Below are 22,283 nucleotides of genomic sequence, written 5' to 3' on the forward strand. Positions count from 1 at the left end.
CTGCTCGAAGCGGAGCACCGCTTCATCGATCATTCCTAAGCGCGTAAGCGCGTATACGTACGAAACGTACCTCGGGAGTCGATACAACAACAAAGCTCACGAGCTTGCTTTATAAGGTCTGACGAGCGCGCATGTGTACATAGATATGTACTATGTTCGGTTGGCTCGCAGCACGTGATTTAGTCACTGACGTCACCCAGCAGTCAAAGCAACGGCACAATTTTTTCCCCTACCTATATTGCAACTTGCTTCACTTATTACATATACATATGGCGAATAAGCTCATCGCGATACATATCGTTTGAATAAGCGATGAGCTCCCGCGATGTATGCCTTACTTCATGCTGGATGCAGCAAATGCATATATCGAAGTAAAATGGCTTCGTGGCTGTTAAAATAAATTACCGCTCTAACAAATCGAGAAAAAAGAAACCAAAGAGAAAACTCAAGGTCTGCTGGCTTTTGACTTTCGCCTCGCTCATTATTCTAATTTTACACGAGTGACGGTACGCAACGCACAAAAAATACTATAAGGGCTGCCGCCGCCAACACCATGCTGATTCATAAGAAAAAACAAAAGAAAAAAAAAGAGTACGAGCGACTCGAACACGACGACTCGCGCGTATCGTATACGCTTACAGCATTGTAATGCATCGCGCCTACACGAACGCATTTGATCGCGTTAACAGCTCCGACACAAACTCATTAATCGAATCAGAAGAGCGAGTATAATGAAAAAGGCTGTGGCAGCCGAGTGCGCGTCATACATCCTAAATTGAGAGCTGCATATGCTGCTACTGCTGCTTTATCAGTTAATCGCTCGATAACCATATGTATCGGATTTCGAAGAGCGCGTCGCTACGTCGAGTTCGGAATGATCAATTTTTTTTATACTTCATATTAGTGTGTGTTTGTGTGTCGTTCATATGTACTAGTATATTCACACCTGCCCAAAGTAATCACACACGCGGAAGAAGCGAATTATTAATGCAAAAGTGCGCGCCTCTCGCGCCAATCGATATATTGGGCAAATAAAAAAAGATTTTTACTGCGAGCGCAGTATCACGTATCGAATGCAGAAACTCCGTTGTGTATATTAGCGCATCTGTGTGTATGCATGTTTCGATAATATTATTAAGGATACTCGAGAGCTGTACGCGCATATATACATGCATTATCGGCGCTGCTCGTTTTTCCGTTTTGAAAGATGATAGAATCGTGACATGCGATGTGCTCCACGCTATACATACAGCTCGCCCATAATACATCGTTTGTATATTATGTGTTTGCACAACGAGCTGCCACACATTATCGCCCTGCATTATACATGTATATAAAATACATGTGCGCATGTATTTATGCGTTCACTGGATTAATGAGCTCGAGCCGCAAGCGCATGTCAAACTTTTGAAACGACTCGCTGCTGCCGAGGCGATATTATTTTAATCTTATTTGCACATTGCGTTATTATAAACGGCTCGGCTGCCTCGCCGCGACGTGTATAATTATGCTACGCGATATTATTGTTATACGCGTCGATAAAGCGAGTTCAAAGTTTCGATCGAGCTGCCCTCGCCATGTACACGAGAGCACGAGGTGCACAGCACGCAATTGTGTAACAATGTTGTGCACGGCGGCAAAACATATTTATACAGATCGCGAAACAACGTCGGCCGATCGACAGCTCGCTAGAAGGAAGAAGAGTCCGCGCTATCGTTGTGTAGCCAAATGGTTCCGCGATTATGCTGCTGCTGCTGCGGCCTAATGCAACGATTCGCCGGCGTTCATTCATCGACGACCTCTTAATAGATATATGGCCCAAAGAGAAAGCGACTTTGGCGGCGGCCACGGCGAGTCCTGCGAATCGAGAAAATCTCAAATGCACACAGCAGCCTCTAAGCCCGCTTCGGCCAACGTTATAAACGCCATCACTTTTACGTCGCGCTGATAAATTACACTTGCAACGCACACAACCCGTATAGATATAGACATGTACTAAAATGCACTCGAGAGCAGCCATTCTCTTTTCTCCTTGCCGCCGCCACCGCCAGCGTCGTCGTCGTCGTCGTCGTAAAGTATTATTATTTTTCAGTCGGCACGTTGAGCAGCAGATAAGATGCTGTGCACGTCTGTATATCAGCAATAACGTACGTGTATACGAGCGTGCGTGTTCGCGCGTCGTCGGCCCCCCTTCCTCTCCTTTTTCGTATACAAAGCTTTTTTTGCGCAACGAGGAAAACGAAGCGCGCAGAAACTGCTGCCACTTGCTGTCTGTCTGTCTGTGTATGTCACGCCTAATTCAATCGTAGCAGCTCGGCAGAGAGAGAGAGAGAGAGAGAGACGTTTTTTCTACACCAGATGCATCGCTACTAGCCATTTATTAAATTATGCAACTCTCGAGTGCAGAGCATATTGCACACGTGATAAGTACATGCGTGTGCGGCTCGACCGTACTTATACTGTACTATATACTGACAGCTGCTACATTGTCGCGCATACATACGTGCGAATGATCGATGCGTTTTCTCAGCGGCTAAACTTAGACGTGCACAGCCGCAGAGACAGAACTTGTTCGAAAGACTTACTGACGCGCGCTCGAACGATGTAATTAACGTCTTTTACCGATCTTTGCTTTAATAGACGCGAGATCGTCGCTTTGTAATTTTGCTTCGTACGTGCGCGTCGACAAAAAGAGACGCGTCGCGAGCGATGCCTAATAGAGGCCGAAAAATTAGCGCAGTGATTTGCTGAATAAGTAACGAATAGGCAAACGTATTTTTTCCCCTCGACTGACCCAGAAAACTTGGCTTAATCGCTTCCGAAACTGAGACTCTAATTTTTCAGGCGCGCGGCTCTTGTAAGCCCTCGCAGCTCGCATCGATCGTATCTTCGATCAATATAAAGCTCGATAATTCAGTCGGACGCGTAATTCAACAGTCTTAGCAGAGCAGCGGCAGCGATTAGCTTGATTTCACCGATCAAACTGAGTTAAGTGGGCGCCGTATCGCGTGTAAACCAGGAAGCGTCGGCAAAAGAGAGTCACGGCTCGCGATCGATAACGAATTTCGCAGATGCACTTCATCCCATAGATTGATTACTTGCCAGTTATCTTTTTTTATTTATAAACTCAAATCTTTTGGATCTTTGTACTGTTTTGAAATCGATGCTATATTTGTCGAAAAAGTGTACGTACATTTTGCAAGAAAAACACAAGGCAGAATGAATTTTATCGAAGCTCGTCCGACGCGATGATCGTGTCCTCGCGCTCTGAAAATCGGGTTCTACTTTTCGCGCGCTATCAGCTGCAACTTTTTTTTCTCTCCGTCGAGCTCTCCGCCGTTATCGAAGAGCAAATAACCGAGTTGTAAAAAAAGAGAGCGTAAACAATTTCTCGTGGCTCGCAAGCGCGCAACACACCCCTGGAAGAGATGCAGCCAACTTTCCAATCGTCTATTACGTAATATTGTCAAATATAAAGTAGGTGTAAATATATGGAGCGTTGCTATTAAACGCAGAAAATATTTACTTTCCAGAGTGCATTATAAGTTTTTTTTTATTTTTTCTCTCCGAACCAACAATGTGTTGAAAATTCGTGCCCGATAAGAAGAAATTCTAGAACGCAAATAGCATTGTCATGTGTGCGCGCGCGCGTCTGTGTGCGTTACGCGGCTATCGGTGCACTCGTTAAAAAGTTAATGACAAAAAAGTACATAATAATCAGCCTCGAAAAACAGCACAACAGCTGCACGATGCTCAGTCGAGTTGAAAACAAAAAAAAAAAAAAAAAAAAGAAAAGGAAAATAAAAGTATCGCGACGCAACAATGTTGGCAATATAGTTCACGCATACATCGATGCTCGCGCTCAACGTTCATTTTCACAATTTCTCGGCGAAGAAAATCAAAAATCGTGCGTGTTGCGTTACGAACAATCGGCCGTCGCGTGATTTGCAACAGACGCTTTATCGTGAAATTATCAGTTGTGTACCAGCCGAGAGAGAGAGAGAGAGAGAGAGAAAGAGAGAGAAAAGCGCGAGAGAAAAAAAGTCAAGAAACGATTAATCTATCAATGACGCGCGATACAGGGAGAAAAAAGAGAGAGAGTGAGAAAGAAGCTAGCTATAGCACAAACCGATACGTACGTAAGTATCGTTATTGAATGTGTGTCATAAACAACTAATTGAATATTATCATCCTCAAACAGAGCATTAGTCAGCTTGCGAGCGTGGACTTATCAACGTAACTCTTCTCCCGCGCGTATTCGGTTGCTCATGATCATCGCACAAGTATAGACGACATCAGCAGCAGCAGCAGCAGCGACAAAAGACTTTATATTCGGTGATGTGGACGTTATATATGTAAGCGTGCGGTGTACTTTGCGTCGCGCGCGGCCTGGCAAACTTCCCGTGTGACTTGCGTGGGCGCATAAATCGATACGCGCTCCAAAATCCAAGACTTATCTACAGATATATTGTCGGTAGGGTCGCGAGCATCACATCCTCGGTAAAAGTCGCGACTTTTTTGGACAAAGAACATTCGTCGTCTATTTTCGCGCTTCGCGAAACTTGGGTTACTTTGACGGAGCTCTAGATCAGGCCGATAAGCGTACGGAGATTTCGCGCAAATTATATGTTTAAGCTTGCAAGATCTTGTGCATGAGCAACGAGCATGTGTACGAGCGCGTGGGCAAACTTCTCTCTCGCGTTGCATTTTCAGCCTAAACTTATATCATCCGCTCACGATAACGAGTTCGTTGAGCCAAATCGAAGAAAAAGCTGCGGGCTTATGTTATTGTGCGGCCAAGTACACACCCTTCGGAACTGCACAGAGCGAGATTCAATCGATCCCTCGCGGCTCTTTATATAGTCGGCCATTGGATATAAAGAGCTTTTTTTCATCGAGTCGCTATAAATACTCGCGCGGCGCACTCGCGAGCCTTTGTAAAGCTCGAAAATGTCGCGCACTCGCGAGCATATAATGGGCATGTGCCGTTGTCGAGCGCAACATGGGATATTTTTATCGAGAGCTGCAGCGAAAGCAGTGTATGCAGCGCGACAGGCAGCACTGCTTATAAACGAGTCTGTACATGCAATTGATATCGTGCAATAGGGCAATATTTTCGAATGAGAAAGAGAGAGAGAGAAGAGGCGAAGAGGCCGATTAATGTGCAGTTCATGCACCCCGAGGAACGAGCCAGTCGACTGGCGTTGCACGAGCCACATGCAAGCTGCACACACGCCAGCAACTTTCCTACAATAGGACGACGCTCTCTCTGTATATATAATGCGGCGCGTCGCGTATGTGGAGCACACGCCACACGCGTTACCTCGGGCGCTAGAAGGCAAGCAGTAGTCGCGCGAGTCGGGCCTATATTCGCGAAAAAGAGACGCCTAGAGAAAAGCCGAAACATTGACAAAGACTATAATTTGTAACGTCCCGTTATGGAGGGTCAACGATCTCGTCGTTTGACCTGCTGCTCTTCCCAACTCATTCTTCCTTACACCTACACACGTCTGTCTATCTGTCGGTCTTGTTTTTCGCTCGCATTTTTTGCAAGTGAAGCGGCGCACGAGAAAAAAAACAGTGCCGATATCTCTTCGTGGGTCGATATTATTTTTTTTTTTTTTTTTACTCTTTGGCTCTTTGCCCGGCCCTGCGCCGAAGACGATTCATTTTTTGTGTTCCATGAAAAAAAGAAGTAAAAGAAAAGAAAAAAAATAGGCAAGTGGCGCACATCGGTAAAAGCATCGAATGTATAATTGTATATTCTCGTTGGAGATGCAAATTGCAGTCGTGTACACAATGGACTGGCTAACATGCGTGAGATCGCAGTCGAGTAAAGTTGACGACGACGACGGCGGATCTTTTGCAACTCGACGTTTGTCAATGCACAAAGAGCGAGAGAAAAATAATGTTCGGGCCAATGGCTTCTGCAACGTTTACTTGGAGCTGAATCGCTCAGGAAATCTCTCGCTTCGCAGATGTGGTAAATTAATCGTTGTGTTTTGTGTACATAATAATATCTATAAATATGTGACATGCGGGTTCATAGGCTTGGAGCATGAAAAAATGCGCAAGGAAATAAAAATGATCCGTCGAGCGTGCGAGAGGCAATAAATCAGAAACCGAGGGAGCAATGCTCAGGTATTTTATCGTCGTCGCGGCGACATTGACCGATCAATGATCACCTGCAGCAGCATTGGCCGCAAGAGAGGCACACGGCAGCGAACAAAAGTCTACGTACATAATAATGAATGCGCGAATCGCTTACCTTTGCGACGTCCAAAGGGCCCGAGAAAGGTGCCATTCTTGCCGACGACGTTGTCGTCGATGTATCTTAGCAATTTGGCCGTGTCCTCGCCCTTCTTGGCTAAGGCCAGTCTGTTGGTGCGCTGCTGAATTTGACTTTGCGTTGCTGCATTGTTAGCCACTGCCGCTGCCGCCGCTGCTGCTGCTGCTGCGCTCGCGGCGACGATTAATTGCTGCGGCTGTTGCTGCTGCTGCTGAGGCGAAGCATTGCTGCCGCCGTTGCCAGGGATCGTGACAACGACCTCTTCGGCAAGGGAATTGATCCGACGATTCGGAGTCTGCTGAGTAGAAGCGCTGCCGCTGTTGCCTCCCTGAGAGGTACTTTGACTCGGGTTAGCGCTGCCGTTGCTGCTGCTCCAGCTCTTGGCCGCTGCACTGGTGATCTGCTTGACGCTACAGCTCATACTTGTGGATGATGCGCCGAGCTCATTACTCACTGACGCTTCCCGAAAACTTTACGGATTCACTTGTCGATAACGTTTGTGTACTGTCTGTTCGTTTAGTGGACGCGCACCCCCTTTTATCAAGCACATGTAACGACGAAAACAACAAACACCGACGCACACAGAGAACGATATGTTATGTTACGATATATTATATTTACAATACAATACGATACGATCACTGCTTAAATATATTAATTACGGAGCCTGCTAAACATTTAGCAAGATTTTTTTTTAATATTTTTATATTTTAATACGTCACTGTGTTTACGCAAGCGGCTAGTCCGCTCGGTTCGTCCGTCTGTCTCTTTCTTTCGTTCGCTCGCGCACTGCCCTTTCTGCAGCTCACGGTGTAAGCGCACTGCTGTTCTGTAAACAGCGAGGAGTCAAAACAACGATAAAAGCGAGAAAGCGTCGCTGCTGCTGCTGACTGGCGTTGGCTCTGGCGTGCTGCGGAGCACTATTCCGTTGCTGCTGTATGGCCACTGCTCCGAAGTACATGTAATGCGCGAAAAAGCTGCGAGGAGAGTGAAGAGTCTGCCAGCTTGGCTCCGTGTGTGCTCTATCTGTGTGTCTGTATATGTTAGAGTGGCTACAGTGTGTGCGTGCTATGCTGCTGCTGTGCAAACTGCAAATTCGCTTTAGCAGCCACGCGCGTGCGTATAAAGAAGGCGAGGAGCTGCTATACGCTGCGCGAGACTCGCTTGTGGCTGGCGGGCGGGCGGCTATGTACGTCTTTGTATGTATATAGTGCGAGAGGCATAAAAATCGATGCGAACTGGCTGAGAGCAGAACCGAGACTGAGTGTCTAGCGCGACGACGATGACGACAGCTGCTGCGTTGCCTGTGTGTGCAAAACTGCGGTTTGCCTCGCTCTCTCTCTCTCTCTTTCGGGCATAGCTCGCGCTTGTATCGTGCAGCATGCACTGCTGCCCGAGTCTCGGAGTGAGAGAGAGAGAAAGAGAGACGCGCCGAGCTTCCGAGGTGGTGGTATAAGCGCTGCTGCTATAGTGCAGCACACGCGTACGTATATATATGCAATTTCGCACGCGCACCATTTGCTCTGTGTGCTGCACTATATATGCAAGTATACGAATTTGCGCTAGACACCCAGTTTTTCGTTTCGAAGGGAGTTCGCCAGTGACGTCAGTGACGCGGGGCGACCTCTCTGCGACGCGCGAGTACCTTCCAGAACTACATACCGCCCCCTCCCCTGCCCGGCCTCGCTCGTAATACACTTACACTTTTCCCTTCGCAGGCACATGCTCTGCACTGCACCGAGTACGCGTGATTTCGGCCTCCGAGATGCAAGTGCTCGAGCCATTGCAACTCCTTCCATGGGCCGATGTATTGGGTCTATGAGCGATTCGATATCACGAGGCAACTCGGGCGATTCGCTTGTAAACTGACGTTTGATTATCGCGCCTTATGTAAGACGCACTTCAATTTTTTCCAATGAAAGCCTATTTGACTCGAGAGCGTTTGACGAGTTTTTTCATCTCGACATCGCGCCTAACTTCTGTAGCTTTTTTTCTTTCTATCGCAACTTCAATAGAAAATCTTGACAATAGCCAATGCTTCGATTTCCACGCATGTGTCAATTAAAGTCAAAGACAGTTTCATTTCAAATAATAAGTTGCGAACGAATCTCTGTAGGCACTTTTGTACAATTTAATGATGCGATGCCAAACAACAATATCACGTTCTTCGTGACACTTCTTAAACAACTACATTTAAAATAAATAATCAGAAAGTGACCAGGTATGTGAAAAATTAAGTAGCTAAAGATATCGTACGATAAGGACAGATCAAAGCTCTATACAGTATTTTGTTCTTCTGACAAAAACATAAATCTTACTGATTAAATGACCAAGATAAATAAACACACAAACAAAAACCCACGGAATTACCCACATTTTTGAACTTGACATTCTCATACTTGTGATTGCGATCCGATCAGAATGATCTCTGAACACATTTTTTTTCTAAGGTACGACCGAATGCAACAATTATTTTATTGCACAAGTCTTCGCCAATCTTATCGATCAGTTTAGTGACGACGCTGACTGCAGCGTCAACTAGATCCAGGACTCTTTAAAGTCACCAGAAACATAGATAAGAAAAAAGAAAAGGAAAGATCGAATAAAATATTCAGCACTTTTTATCGTACATTGAATTGATTAATCAGACCTTCGGGATTTATCAATTTAGGTTCAGAATTCGCATGCAAAATCAAAAAATGTGTTTAGTTAAGATTCAAATCTTGCATCGATAGATTTTCAAGCTCAGTGTAGTAAGATGGGACTTGGATGCACATCGAATGTCGAAAAACAAAAATACAAAATTAACTCTTGTTCTTGAAAGTTCAACGTTCTCAAGAAATAGAACAATATTTTTCGAACCCATTTAAAAATAATCATTAAAGACTCATCGATTTTCAATAACATTGTAAGATCTTAAAATAAAAATGATGACTTTGTAGCTTCATTAAAGCTACTGGGACTATTCGTAATGACGCGCAAACCCCAAAATTCTGAAAATTTTTTGTATTGATTTTTAAAAATCAAAAGAAAATTGAAAAATTTGGATTTTCCTGGCACTTACTTACCTATACGTTTAAAACAAGTTTCAACTTGTTCTTATAATTAAAAGAAAAATTATTATCGTCCGTAAGAAAAAGATTAACAGTAACAGGGATAAGGTCATATACCAGTAAAAACCCCATTATCTGAGATAGCATATGCTTGATTCTTTCTTAATTTCCAATTACCTCTTATCAAATTTAAATTTAATACATATCAATTTCTGATTTAATAATAATTGAAAAAGACAGTTTGTTGTATTTTTATGTAACTACTATATTATTGACATTAATATTTTTATGATGCTAATGGAATGAATTTTTATTATTTTAATGCGCTTAATGGCAATATTGGGAGGGTGAAAATTGGGAAGAGAGCGATTAGCAATTAGCCCCCACGCCCATGGCGCAGCGCCTATTAGTCCAAACGATCCATGGCAACAAATTGCGACTTGCCCCAGGGGCTGTTTGACATCAACGTTTGTTACACGTCGAGGGTTATGTGCAATCGAAGCGGCTAAAAATTTTCGCAACGCGCTAATATCTTGTTTATTTACATTCGCTCTCGAATGCAGCAGACCGGCACGAACGAGATCGCGAAAAATGCTGGATTTTCAAAAACGAGCGGTCCAGCAAGATCTGAAGGTTGCTGCGGCGATCGAGCATCGCAGACAGATCGAGGAGGCTCGTAAGAAGCGAATCTTCAATCCGAGGATTCGGAAAATTGGAGTAAGTAAAAACTCAGGGGCATCGCTTATCGTCCTTATCGAAAAAGAAGGTGGAAAAAAGCAGCATTGGCTAAAGAATCGATTCGTAGGTAGACAAGGAGTTTCTCGATAAGCAAGTCGAAGAGAGAAAACGACTGCAGGACCTTGAAAAGGAGCAAGAATGTCGTTTGGACCAGGCTCTCGTTCGCAACAGCCAACTAGCCATTCTGCTTCAGAGGCAGCAAGACGAGGTATGGGTCCCGTTCGACAAAACCTGACAAATTAGTTTTACGGCCGATTCTCGAAATGCCTCGAATCTCGTTTTGTTGCAGGAGAGGCGAAAACTCAACAAGGAGATCAACGCGTTTCGCCAGGAGTACCAGAAGCCCCAGTTGCGTCGAGATTTCGATCTCTACGACCCGAACTTGTTGAAGAGGTCAAAACCCCCACGGCATCCCGACAACGATGACAATCTCGGCCTAGCTTCGGCTCAAAAGTACTCGTTATTTTATTCTAGCTCGTGTATCGAGTGTATTTCAGTAGTAATAGATTGAACTTGTCGTCTCAGATTCGAGGGCGAAGATACGAATCTGGAGAATCGTCGTCGCGAGCAGAAAGAGCAAATGCAAAGTTGGATCGTTCAGCAAGTGCGCGAGCGCAGATTGGCCGAGCACGAGATGCAAGAGGCCGAGCGATCCTACCAGGAGGTCACCCTGGCTCGTGACCGACGAGCCCTCGAGCTCGACCACATGGAGCGCGAGTGTCGCCGCAGACTCAGCCAAGCCACGGCTAGTTTCAACAAAGCTCTGGTTCGTATACTTTGGCTCGATAAAAAAAAATAACGACAAAAAAGGACAGTGAAGAATCCGAGTCTACTCGCAACGACAGGCCGACGAGCAGGAGGCGCGCAAACGATGCAGAGCCGCGCAGGACTTGGAGGACGCCCGCGCCGAGATCTACAACCACGTGACCGGCGACTTCCTTACCGAGGCTCCGGAGCAGGCGATCAGCACCCGAGGCCCCGGTAAGCCCATAGCCAGCCGCTACAAAGGTATGAGCGCCGCCGAAATCAAAGTCTTCCGAGACGAGCAGGCTCGACAGATGCAGCAGATACAGGTTTTTATACACAAACATACACAGGCGCACACTTACTCGCGTAACGCTTCGTTGCTTCGCGCGCACACATACACACTTACTCTCCCTTTTCGCAGCAGCGGCCTGCGATGCCTCTCTTTCCTCTCTCTCTGCCTTTGCCTCTCGTTCGCGTATATATGTACATGTAATTTACACACGCACTCGATGGAAAAATTTCTCATGCGGTCAAGGTTCCATGGAATATTTACATATATAATATAAACGCACACACACACGCGTGCACGGCGTTGAACCGATTCGACGAATCGCATCCGCAGCTCTTATATAGCACCACGCGTTACTTACGTACTTATACGCAACATAATAATGTATAAATCAATGCGCGCGAGAACTGATATAACCCGCATCCGAGTCACTGTTTTATTCCCTTGTTTTTCAAGCTCATGAGGCAAGAAGAAAACGTCAAAAACGAAGAATGGAATCGATTGATGAACAGCAACGCGAGGACGGCCGAATCGTATCAGCGCGACTTGGATCGCAAACGAGCGTAATTCTTTATCTTTTCTTCTTCTTCGTTTTTTTTTCCTTTCTTTTTTCTTTTCATCTTCTTTTACGCACTTGCTTTCACGCGGAAAATTTAACCTGCAATGATTTTTAGCGAACTGAACAAAAAAATCGCCGAGGAAAATTTGAAACTGGCCCAGGAGCAGAAATCCAAACAAGAGTATCTCAATCGTCACGTATACAAGGACAAACTCACCCCGGATTTCTATGCTCAATTCAATACAAGCACTCGATGAAGCTACTGTCTCATTTCTTATCAAATTTATTTAAAAAATTCAATAAAAAAATGCCCATGTCCAAGAAAATGTTTTCAAAATTATTTTATTCACTTGTCCAAATTTCGCGCCAATACTTTAGCAGACGAGAGCACTTCGATCACGTGACATAACTCCGTTCGCGCAATTCAAATCGAAAGTTCGCGGGAGACGACGCCACGAGATTGAATCAAAACAAACATGCACCTTGACAACAGCGTTTGTGATGACAGATTGTCACTGCTCTTTTGTGTTTTTTTAAGCCCATCTAATCATGATTATCGGCACGGATGAAAAATTACTTACCCACCATGCGCATTGATCTTTCTTCAATTGTTGTACAGTGTTTACGAATTTTATAAAAATACACAATGAGTAATGAACACGTCGAGAGGGAACTTGACAGGATTCGACACAAGTGAGAACTCATGCACTAGGTTATAATTATTAATCTGCTCGCCTTTATTATAATCAATATGTTGTTTTCTTTAAAGCAGTTTAAAAGATGACAACTCTATCTCTAATGAATACGAAATCGTCGTGTCAAGTCTGAAAGAAGATTTGATCAACTGCAAGGTAATTATTGGAAGGAGGACTTTTTAATATCAGCTTGCTATTTATCTGTACGTTTTATTTCAGCTTGAACAGAGCAAACTATATGTGGAAGTAGAAGCACTCAGACAAAGGAACCACAATGATGGTGATTCCCTTCAACGCTCTTCAGCAGACTATAATCGTCAAGATAATTATCTGCATAGCGATGATAGAAGTAGAGAAATGTTGATGAATCTTGAGAAGAGAATAACAGTTTTGCAGATGGAAAAAGATTCTGTCTATCAGCTGTGGCAAATGGCGTTAAAATCCATTGATATTTTGGAGGAAGAGCTAAAAAGTGTACACAAAATGGATAAAAATGCAATGTTTTATCAGCACCACATTAATAGTCTCAAAGAAAGCTATTCAGAGGCTATCAACGTTTTAGAATCTAAATTGATAGCTGGTAAAGAAAATTTCTTTGAACAGCAAGCACAATGGGCTAAAAGTAAAGATGAAATTGATATTTTATCAAAAGAAAAAAATGATATTGCGCAGCAACTAAATACTCTACAACAACAATTTATTCAAAAAGAAAAGGAATACCAAAGTACTGAGAGCCATTTACAAAATAATCTTAAGCAATCTTGTGAACAAATTGAAGCATTGCAAAAAAGCAACACTGTGTTAGAAACAAAATTGCAAAATGCTCAACAACTCATAAATTCTTTGAATTCCAAAGATGAAGCAGCTCAGAAAAAGGTCTCAGAAGCTGTTGAATTGGTTGAAGCTATAACCAAAGAGAAAGAAGATATTTTGAAAAGAGAAGCAATGGTAGTAGAAGAAAAAAACCAACTTCAAATACTATTGTCAAAATTATCTGAAGATTATGCTGTTAGATTAGAGCATGAAATTTTCAAACTCAAAGAAATGTATCATAGAAATGTAAAAAAGTATTTACTAGAAATTAAGGAATTAAAATCTGAATTAAAAGAAAAATTAATTTTGTTGGATGGGTTGCAGCGTGAAAATCAATTAATGGGAAGTGAACTTGAGAAAGTAAGGCGATGTTCTAGTGATGATCATGAAAAATATGGTCAAAAAATGTCTAATTCACAGAGAAATGATATGTTCTCGAATGTTAAAGATACTCACAATACTCAATATGATGATAGAATTTCATATTTAGAAAATCAAATTAGTCAATTGCAGGACAAATTACTGAATACAACTGAAAAGTTGAGACGAGTACAATTCCAGAACTCTCGTGATGTAGAAGATCGTGTAAGAGAAGCTGATAATCGAACTAGAGAAATTTTGGAAAAATGTTCCAATTTTGAAAGACAATTGACCAGAGCACTCATGGATAAAGAAAGTTTAGTCTCTAACATTCATGAACTAGAAACATCTTTGGAAAAAGAAATTCAGAAAAGGAATGGTGAAAAATTAATTTTGGAAAATAAAGTTCGTGATATGCAGAACAAAATTACCAAAGTAAACCCTAACGAATTTTTCTCAAAAACACTACCAAATGTTCATGACGTTAATCACATTGGACAACAAACGTAAGAAAATTAAAAACTTTTTGTGCTCAGAATAATATGAACTGATTCTAAACTTGACTGAATTTATCTATCTACAGGTCAATGAATTTTGATTCTATCTCAAACATTTTAGCATTACAAGAAAAATTTGAAAAGAAGACCAAGAAGCTAACACAACATGTTGAAACACATCAAAAACTCAGCAACAAGTAAGTTATAATTGAAGCCATATTTTTATCAATTTCCTATTCATTTCAATTTTTATGCATTTTTTCTTATTTTCTATATTTCTTTCTAATATTTTAGGTGGAAAGAAGAGGCTAATTTGATTACTTCAAAATTTCAAAAAAAGACACAAGAGCTTAAAAATAAAATAAGTGATTTACAAAAACGTAATGAAGACTTGTCTAGAGAATTATTATTCTATCAGCAACTTATGGCTCGATGTAATACACACTTCATTCAGAATTATGAGCAGAATATTGAATCAAGTTGACAACAGGCAAATGTAAATAAACCTGAAGTAAATAAAATTCACTAACTTCTAGTCAAAAGTGTTTGTTAGGTAAATATTGTGTCTTTTTTTATTATTTTAATATTGTACAGTCAAAAAATAAATAGTTTTCTACTTTTTACATAACTCCAGTTTCAATATTTTGATTATAATGATAATAAAAAGTTAAATGTCATTTGTGTAAAAACTATTAATCTAATGTGTTTTTAGCATTAATAAAAGATACAAAGAAGTATACTTTTTATATTAAGTAAATATGTCACATTCATATATATTTGGCGGTCAGTAATTAACTCTATGCTCATAAGCTTCCCATAAAGCTTTTTTGTGCTTTAAAATCGTAGATAACTGATCTTCAGACCAAATGATTTCTCTGCCTACAACTACTAAATCTGCTCCTTCACTAACAATATCATTTGGAGTTTTATATGGTTTTTCCAAATCATCAGCTTTATCTACAAGTTTGACACCAGAAGTAAGCTGAATAAGTCCGGGACTTTCAATACAATTGTTTTGACACATAACTCCAGCCACTAACTCGGAGTCTGCAACTTCTGTCACTGCCTTTTCAATGTAATCTGCAGATGTTAAAGATCCAAAACATGTCATCTGAGCTACAACAAATATTCCTCTATCCTTAGAGCAACTCTCAAGGCCTCTTTTAATGCTGGTAATTATTGATTTTCCAGGAACAGCATGTACAGTAACTAAATCAGCCCATTCTGCTATAGAGTAAATACCACTGCTGTATTGTCGAGCAACAATGTAGCCACTATCGCCAAATTTTCTGTCCTCCATAATCATAAAATTATGGGTCTCAGCCAAGTTTGTCAAATTTTGTACGAAATCTTTATTGAAATCCACTAAGGAATCTACGTGTAGTTTCAAGACGGCAATGTGAGGGCCAGCTAATTGCGCGATATCTAGAATTTCCTGAGATTTTATGAAATCGGCTGCCAAACACAATGTTGTTTGTTTTTGTTCCATGAGATTGAACAATTTTGCAGCTACTCGATTTTTACAAGCTTCTGATCGAGTCGCAAAAGTCTGAGTTAAACGTAAATTAACCGATTGCTTGAAATTCAGGGGACTGAAACGCTCAAAACGGAACTTATAGCATTATCTACCGTTTCTCTATCAAGCCGTCCAGCTTCATGTAATAAATTAAACAGGCTCGTAATAGTAAAGAGACTTTTGCATTTGATGCCCAACAATTCCAGAGCTTCTTTGGCTCCTTGCTCACGGTCAACTACGACTAGGGCTGTAGTGACATTGAGACCTTCTTTTTTCAAATCTTCGACCGTTTCAAAGATACTAGAACCGCTCATTAAAATATCGTCTACGAGAATTGGCGCGTCTCCTTTTTTGTAAACCCCTTCGATCATTTTTTTGGTGCCGTATGACTTGGTTTCTTTTCTTCTGATCAGCATGGGCACGTTATAGTGTGTGGATATTACTGTAGCGATTGGCAATGCAGTGTAGGGTACACCAACGACCTGTACGAACTCTTGACTATCGGCAAGTCCCCAAAGCATCTTCGATACATTGGACTGTAAAATTATTATTTCTTTAAATTGTCATTTAATTCAAGTACTAGAAAATATTATTTTTTTGCGAACTGTTTCTATAAGACCTTTTCAATTCAAAAGCCATATGACCAGATCGATTTTCATAATTTTACATCAATCAATTGATTGACTTGTTATTCAGATTTTGTCAATTACATAAAGGATTAATTAAAAGTAGCTACCCATGTATTAAGTAATAATATGATAAAAATTTCTTTAAAAATCAGATTAAATTCCCATATTTCATATTAAGTATCTGATAATAAATCGGCTTATCAAAAAAAGGCAAATATTGCTTGGTTTTTCACTTTTGGTTTTTTTTTAATAATGCTGTTTTATGAATATTTATTTCAGTAGAAATCGTGACGTGAAAAATCACCACAGATATTGGTAATTTATAAGCTATATTCATTCTTATTGTGTTTCAATAATATTGATAATAATAATAACATTCAAGAGTTGCTCACCAATAATTCTGGATAAGATATCATAGATCTTAGATCTATGTAAACCGAAGTATTGTGACCAGCTTTCGTTGTAAAACTACCATTTTTTATAGCTCCAATATCGTACAGTTTCGCCGCTATTTCTTTCAAATCCAGCTTCATTTTGTTATTTGCAGTTTAATCGTAATCTTTAGTACAAACGAAACTCGACAATTGACGACCAACCTTTTCGAGCGTATTTTACTTTCTTAGTTATTTTATTGGTTTATCAGTGCAAACCCAAAGTATTCGCGCTGACTCTTAACGTTGCTGTTCCGTGAACTGTTCGAGCACCATGTGTATTTTTTCAAGATTAGGCCTAAGAAACGGTGATTTAGCAGACTCTCTCTTTTAAATTTGCAAGAGGGGGAAGACCTGTTTCTAAATGATCAGCACATACCTATACGAAATCGATTTTTGCGCGACATTTAAACTTTCTATTTCAATCGGTACCGTCAAAAAAAAAGATTAACACAAAGTAGTTTCGCTTGTTTTTAATGTTCCAAATATTAATATAGACTACTAAATACATTTTTAATAAAATTTTTTTTTTCGAATTCACAAAGGGATACCTAAAATTATTGTAATGTTTTATCAAAATATTTTCCCTGTAATGAATAGATTTAAATGACAATTTTAAGATGCAATTAAGTTTTTTGCAAACGATAATTTATTTAATAATGCTTATATACATTTTAAAACATTTTTTAAGTGTTAAATATCTACCATTATTTGATCAAATTATACACTATAGAACAAGCTGATATAAATTATTTAGAAAAATATATATATAAAATTTTTCACAAGATAATAAAATAAAAAAAGATAAAATTTAATGTTATGTTTTTGAAGCAATACAAGCAGTAAACAAACTAGGAAACCAATAAAGAGGTTCTTCTCCTCCTTGTTCATCAATCCATGCCAAACCCTCTTTGACCATATGATCCAGTGCTTTTACAGCACGTTCTGGTTCCCATTTTAATTCCTTTTGTAATAGCGATTTAGAAATGAATGCATTTCCATTATTACTTGTTTGTTGCAAAACAGCTGTATGATCCATGCTCAATTCTCCAGGAACAGACTGCACCAAATATTTACCTTTGCTTATGGGTACAATGGTAAATCCATTTCCTAGAATTTTGAGTTTCTTGGCAGAAGCTAATAGATCTTCATTAGTTATTTCTTGATGTTCTTTTCTGCTTCCTCTTGCCTGAACTAATCTATCTCTTAGTTCATCAAGTGATATTAAACCGCCATTTTTGTAATTTGTAGCAAGGCACACTTCAACAATTTGAACTGCTAATTCGTAGTAAAAATCTCCAATACCTAAAACTGACCAAAAACCTTTTCCAGAAGCTAAAGGATCTACCCCTATGGATGCACACATTTCTGTAAATTGTTTTCTGAATTGTGCGTTCTTCTTTATTTCACTTTTGTGCTTTAATGCAAATTCTTCCAAATTTATGCGGAACACTTCCAACTGCTTAGTCATCTGCTCAAATTGATTTTCTTGAATTTCTGTCCCTTTGTCTTTGTACCGTTCTTGTTCATATTTTTGTTTTTGAATGGCACCCACTCCTGCTCTTCTCCTCATTTTTTATAAGTTTTTTTGGCAGCTTTTTTATCTAAAATAAAGTAAGACATTCAATTAAAATTTAATTCATACCATTACAAACTGAGATTTTTAAAAAAAATTATTTCATACTTCTTTCAAAAAAGGCTTTTAAATTTTTAAAATGAATAATTTAAGTGTTTTTTAATTTATAAAAGCTGAACTATAAGCTGAATATAATGTAAACAAATTCTATAATAACCTCTGCAAGCTTATGAAACGTTAGAGAAACAATCTTATCGAAATAGACTTACCTAAGATAAGAGATGATTTCTAAAATGAGTAAAACATAATCGAGACAAGTAGTTATTTAGTAACAGCAAGCGATCAAAATAAGTCGCAAAAGTATTTTCCCGTACATGCACATCTTTTACGATGCTTTGAGCTACCAGTTTGCGTATATATGTAAGTGTGAGAGAGTGTCGGTACGTCAGCTGTTCACTGAGTGACGGCAAAGTGACTTGACAACTCGCATGAGCTTATTATATATTGTGCTGTCGAAATCGTAGTCGCTGAACGATATCGACATAAGAAACGAATACGAAATTAGTGCAAAACTGTACCGTACGCATGCGAACTGGTAAAATATCAGTCTGCAAATTTGCAACGATTGACAATTCATATAACTAACGTCCAAAATGCTCGACGGTGTAAAGCACATTTATTTGGTACTCTCCGGCAAGGGTGGCGTGGGCAAATCCACTGTCAGTTCTCAACTGGCCCTCGCACTCAAAGAAGCCGGTTTTAGGGTAAGTCTACTAAAATTAATAATAATTTCCAAATCATGTATCAGGTTACTATATTATTGCAATTTCCTGTTATTGTCTATTACATATTGTGCAGTTTAGATTTTCTATACTCGGAATTTCAGACTGCATTTAAAGAAAAAAAGAGTGTATTATTTATATAAACCAAAAAATTTTACGTTGATACATTTATTAATTAATTTTCATAGGTTGGTTTATTAGATATTGATTTATGTGGCCCAAGTATTCCATACTTGCTAAACTTGGAAGATAAAGATGTTCATCAATCAGATGAAGGGTACAAAAATATTAACTTATTTTATAAAATTGAATTGACAGTATTAGTGAATATATTTCTAATGGCAATCGTTTTGGTTTACAGATGGGTTCCAGTTTATACAGACAATGATCAAAAACTAGCTGTCATGTCAATAGGATTTTTATTAAAGAACAGAAATGATAGCGTAGTTTGGAGAGGTCCTAAGAAAACAAGTATGATTAGACAGTTTTTAACTGATGTGGCATGGCAAGACATCGATTATCTAATTATTGATACACCTCCTGGAACCTCAGACGAACACATAACAGTAATGGAGAATTTGCAGTAAGTAGATTACTTCAGCTACACTTTGGTTACTGAAATTTGATTAAATAAAAGGAAGAACACAAAATCTCTCCTTACCTTTTTACAATGAAAATATTTAGTTTTTATACACTAATCATGTGACATTAATCTATTGACAATTTCAAAAGTATAATCACGTGCAAACTAATTGAGTTTATAAATATATGAGATAACAACAGAGAGACATGTGATATCGCTTTAGCAAAAATTAACATAGTCATTAAAAGTGTACCAAGAGCAAACAATAAATATTGACTTTTTTGCACATAAACTGTTACTATATATCTTTTTCTTTAATTCTTTAAGAACTGTGAAATGTGATGGAGCCATAATTGTTACAACACCCCAAGCTGTTGCCATTGATGATGTTATCAAAGAAATTACATTTTGTAAAAAAACTGGTATCCCAATAGTTGGTATTGTTGAAAATATGAGTGGTTTTGTTTGTCCAACATGTTATGTAAGTATTAACCAAAATTTTTAATTTATTTTCTGAGTAATGATATTTAAAATTATTTTACTGAATATTGATTTAAGGAATGTACAAATATATTCTCTTCGGATGGTGGAATCTCCTTGTCGGAAATCACTAAAGTACCTTTCCTAACAAAAATTCCAATTGATCCAACTATTGGAAAATTTGCAGATAAAAGCCAAAGTATTATGAAAAATTTTCCAGACAGTCCAGGAGCAAAAGCTTTTATGCAACTATTAGAACAAATTACTAAGAGTAAAGAGGCTTAGCAATGAGTAATTTTTTGTATGATATTTTATTTAATATGTTAAGTTCTTTACACAATTGCACTGTTAATATAACTTCATGTACAAAAATATTTGAATAAAATGTATTTATAACATTTGTACAAAGTAAAAAAGGGTTACATTAATCAAATATTTATCTATACCAACAGAAAAATATATTTTAATTTTGAATTTTACTATTCAAAATATCAATGAATGCCTGCTTCACATATATTTGTTAATAGTGTAAAATATTATTCTGTATTTTCAACAACTCGTTTTTTATAGGCTTCCCAGAGAACTTTTTTGTATTCTATGACAGCCGATAATTGGTCTTTGGCTTGAGTAATTCCTCTACCAACAACAATTAAATCAGCTCCTTTATCAACAACAGCATTGGGAGTATTGTACTGTTGTCCTAAATCATCAGCTGATTCTACTAATTTAACACCAGGAGTTAGTTGAATGAGTCCTGGATCTTTGAAAATATTTGTTTGGCAAACAAATCCAGTCACCATTTCAGAGTCTGCAACTTCTTTTACTGCTTTTTCAACATATTCTCCTGTAGTTAAAGCACCAGCAGATGACATCTCAGCTACAATAAATATTCCTTTATCTTCGGAACATTCATCAAGACCCTTGCCAATGCCTTGGATTATTCCTTTACCAGGTACTGGGTGAACTGTAATTAAATCAGCCCATTCTGCAATTGAATAAATACCATTTCTAAATTGCTGAGATACTACTTGACCAATATCTGCAAATTTTCTGTCTTCCATGATCATAAAGTTATGAGTCTTAGCCAAGTTTTTGAGATTCTGAATAAGGTCTTTGTTGTAATCCTCTACAATATCAATATGTACTTTCAATACTGCAATATGAGGACCAGCTAATTGTGCAATATCTAAAATTTCTTGAGATTTTACAAAGTCAGCAGCCAAACATAATGTTGTTTGTTTTTGTTCCATTAGTTTAAACAATTTAATTGCAGATTGGTTTTTACTTGCTTTGGCTCTGGTTGAAAAACTCTGAATCAACCTTTCATTCTCAACTTTTACTTTCATTGGTATTTGAGAATTTTTTATGTATTCCTTTACTTCATCTACACATTGTTGCGTAAATATTCCTTCTTGATACAAGTAATCAACTAGTTGTGTCATTGTGAACAAATATTTCACTGTGATTCCAGCATCTTCAAGATTTTTTTTACCTCCTTGTTCTCTGTTTACAATCACAAAAGCTTTATTCACATTGAGACCTTCTTTTTTTAAATCTTTAACGGTTTCAATGATACTTGAACCACTTGTAATTATGTCTTCTATAATAACAGCAGTATCTCCTTTTTCATAAAGACCTTCAATCATTTTTTTTGTTCCATATGATTTTGCTTCTTTTCTCCTTATTAACATTGGTACACGGGATTTTAATGAAATGGTCGTCGCTAATGGTAGAGCAGTATAGGGTACACCACATACATGATGATGTTTGTCTTCTTCATCACTAAGGCTCCAAAGTGCTAGTGAAAGTTCTTCCTGCATTATTTTAATTTGGTTAGAATGGTTTTAAAAAATTGAGACCCAAAAAATTTGATGTAATTCGCGTAAAAAATACAAAAAACTTACCAATAAATCGGGATCGGAAATGATAACTCTTAGGTCGATGTAAATTGGAGTTTGGAGGCCAACTTTTGTAGTAAAATTACCATACTTGATAGCACCAATATGGTGAAGTTTCACAGCCAATTTCCTTAATTGAGCATCCATTCTAGAATCTATGGTATTTTTTACGGAAACAAAAGTATTGAGTCAGTAGATACTACGAGTTTATCTCGCGAGATAAATTACTTTCAAGTGCACAGTGCAAAGTGCAGTGCACACGTGATTTTTAACCAGTTGGAAATGAGATCCCGCGATGAAATCATGGTCCATCACTAATGCCAACTGAATTGCTAGCGGCAAAATTTG

At 39.0% G+C, this 22,283-nt stretch overlaps 6 protein-coding genes and 1 pseudogene across 6 annotated transcripts in view; 3 read left to right on the plus strand and 4 right to left on the minus strand.

Annotated features, from left to right (window-relative positions):
- The window catches only part of LOC106648374, a 44,259-nt gene extending 36,702 nt beyond the window's left edge, over window positions 1-7,557 (minus strand). Inside the window, exon 1 of the mRNA XM_014365230.2 lies at window positions 6,269-7,557. Within this exon, the coding sequence (XP_014220716.1) occupies window positions 6,269-6,710 (442 nt within the window). The 5' untranslated portion in view covers window positions 6,711-7,557. The remainder of the gene's footprint in view (window positions 1-6,268) is intronic.
- A 2,051-nt stretch (window positions 7,558-9,608) lies between these two features.
- On the plus strand, window positions 9,609-11,974 carry LOC106648314 (RIB43A-like with coiled-coils protein 2). The gene is made up of 7 exons (XM_014365084.2): window positions 9,609-10,059; window positions 10,148-10,288; window positions 10,370-10,533; window positions 10,606-10,846; window positions 10,926-11,153; window positions 11,573-11,679; window positions 11,791-11,974. Exons 1-7 carry the CDS (start codon window positions 9,934-9,936, stop codon window positions 11,930-11,932), a joined length of 1,149 nt encoding a protein of 382 aa, XP_014220570.1. The 5' UTR covers window positions 9,609-9,933; the 3' UTR covers window positions 11,933-11,974.
- Window positions 11,975-12,178: 204 nt separating this feature from the next.
- LOC106648239 (spindle pole body component 110-like) lies at window positions 12,179-14,592 on the plus strand. Its single transcript, XM_014364967.2, has 5 exons — window positions 12,179-12,368; window positions 12,448-12,526; window positions 12,590-14,049; window positions 14,127-14,237; window positions 14,335-14,592. The coding sequence occupies exons 1-5, from the start codon at window positions 12,322-12,324 to the stop codon at window positions 14,522-14,524; spliced, it is 1,887 nt and encodes a 628-aa protein (XP_014220453.1). The 5' UTR covers window positions 12,179-12,321; the 3' UTR covers window positions 14,525-14,592.
- LOC106648240 lies at window positions 14,588-16,916 on the minus strand (annotated as a pseudogene).
- Window positions 16,917-17,242: 326 nt separating this feature from the next.
- Window positions 17,243-18,654, minus strand: LOC106648200 (vacuolar-sorting protein SNF8). The gene is made up of 2 exons (XM_014364893.2): window positions 18,462-18,654; window positions 17,243-18,220 (listed from the first exon to the last, which is right to left on the minus strand). Exon 2 carries the CDS (start codon window positions 18,187-18,189, stop codon window positions 17,434-17,436), a length of 756 nt encoding a protein of 251 aa, XP_014220379.1. The 5' UTR covers window positions 18,190-18,220; window positions 18,462-18,654; the 3' UTR covers window positions 17,243-17,433.
- Window positions 18,655-18,694: 40 nt separating this feature from the next.
- On the plus strand, window positions 18,695-20,336 carry LOC106648199 (cytosolic Fe-S cluster assembly factor NUBP2 homolog). Its single transcript, XM_014364892.2, has 5 exons — window positions 18,695-18,956; window positions 19,163-19,251; window positions 19,336-19,557; window positions 19,885-20,038; window positions 20,116-20,336. The coding sequence occupies exons 1-5, from the start codon at window positions 18,846-18,848 to the stop codon at window positions 20,320-20,322; spliced, it is 783 nt and encodes a 260-aa protein (XP_014220378.1). The 5' UTR covers window positions 18,695-18,845; the 3' UTR covers window positions 20,323-20,336.
- On the minus strand, window positions 20,330-22,227 carry LOC106648197 (uridine 5'-monophosphate synthase). Its single transcript, XM_014364891.2, has 2 exons — window positions 21,942-22,227; window positions 20,330-21,851 (listed from the first exon to the last, which is right to left on the minus strand). Exons 1-2 carry the CDS (start codon window positions 22,080-22,082, stop codon window positions 20,574-20,576), a joined length of 1,419 nt encoding a protein of 472 aa, XP_014220377.1. The 5' UTR covers window positions 22,083-22,227; the 3' UTR covers window positions 20,330-20,573.
- Window positions 22,228-22,283: the final 56 nt, after the last annotated feature.

This window comes from Trichogramma pretiosum, unplaced genomic scaffold (genome assembly GCF_000599845.2).
Source record: "Trichogramma pretiosum strain Unisexual culture from Peru unplaced genomic scaffold, Tpre_2.0 scaffold24, whole genome shotgun sequence".
Classification (NCBI taxonomy): domain Eukaryota; kingdom Metazoa; phylum Arthropoda; class Insecta; order Hymenoptera; family Trichogrammatidae; genus Trichogramma; species Trichogramma pretiosum.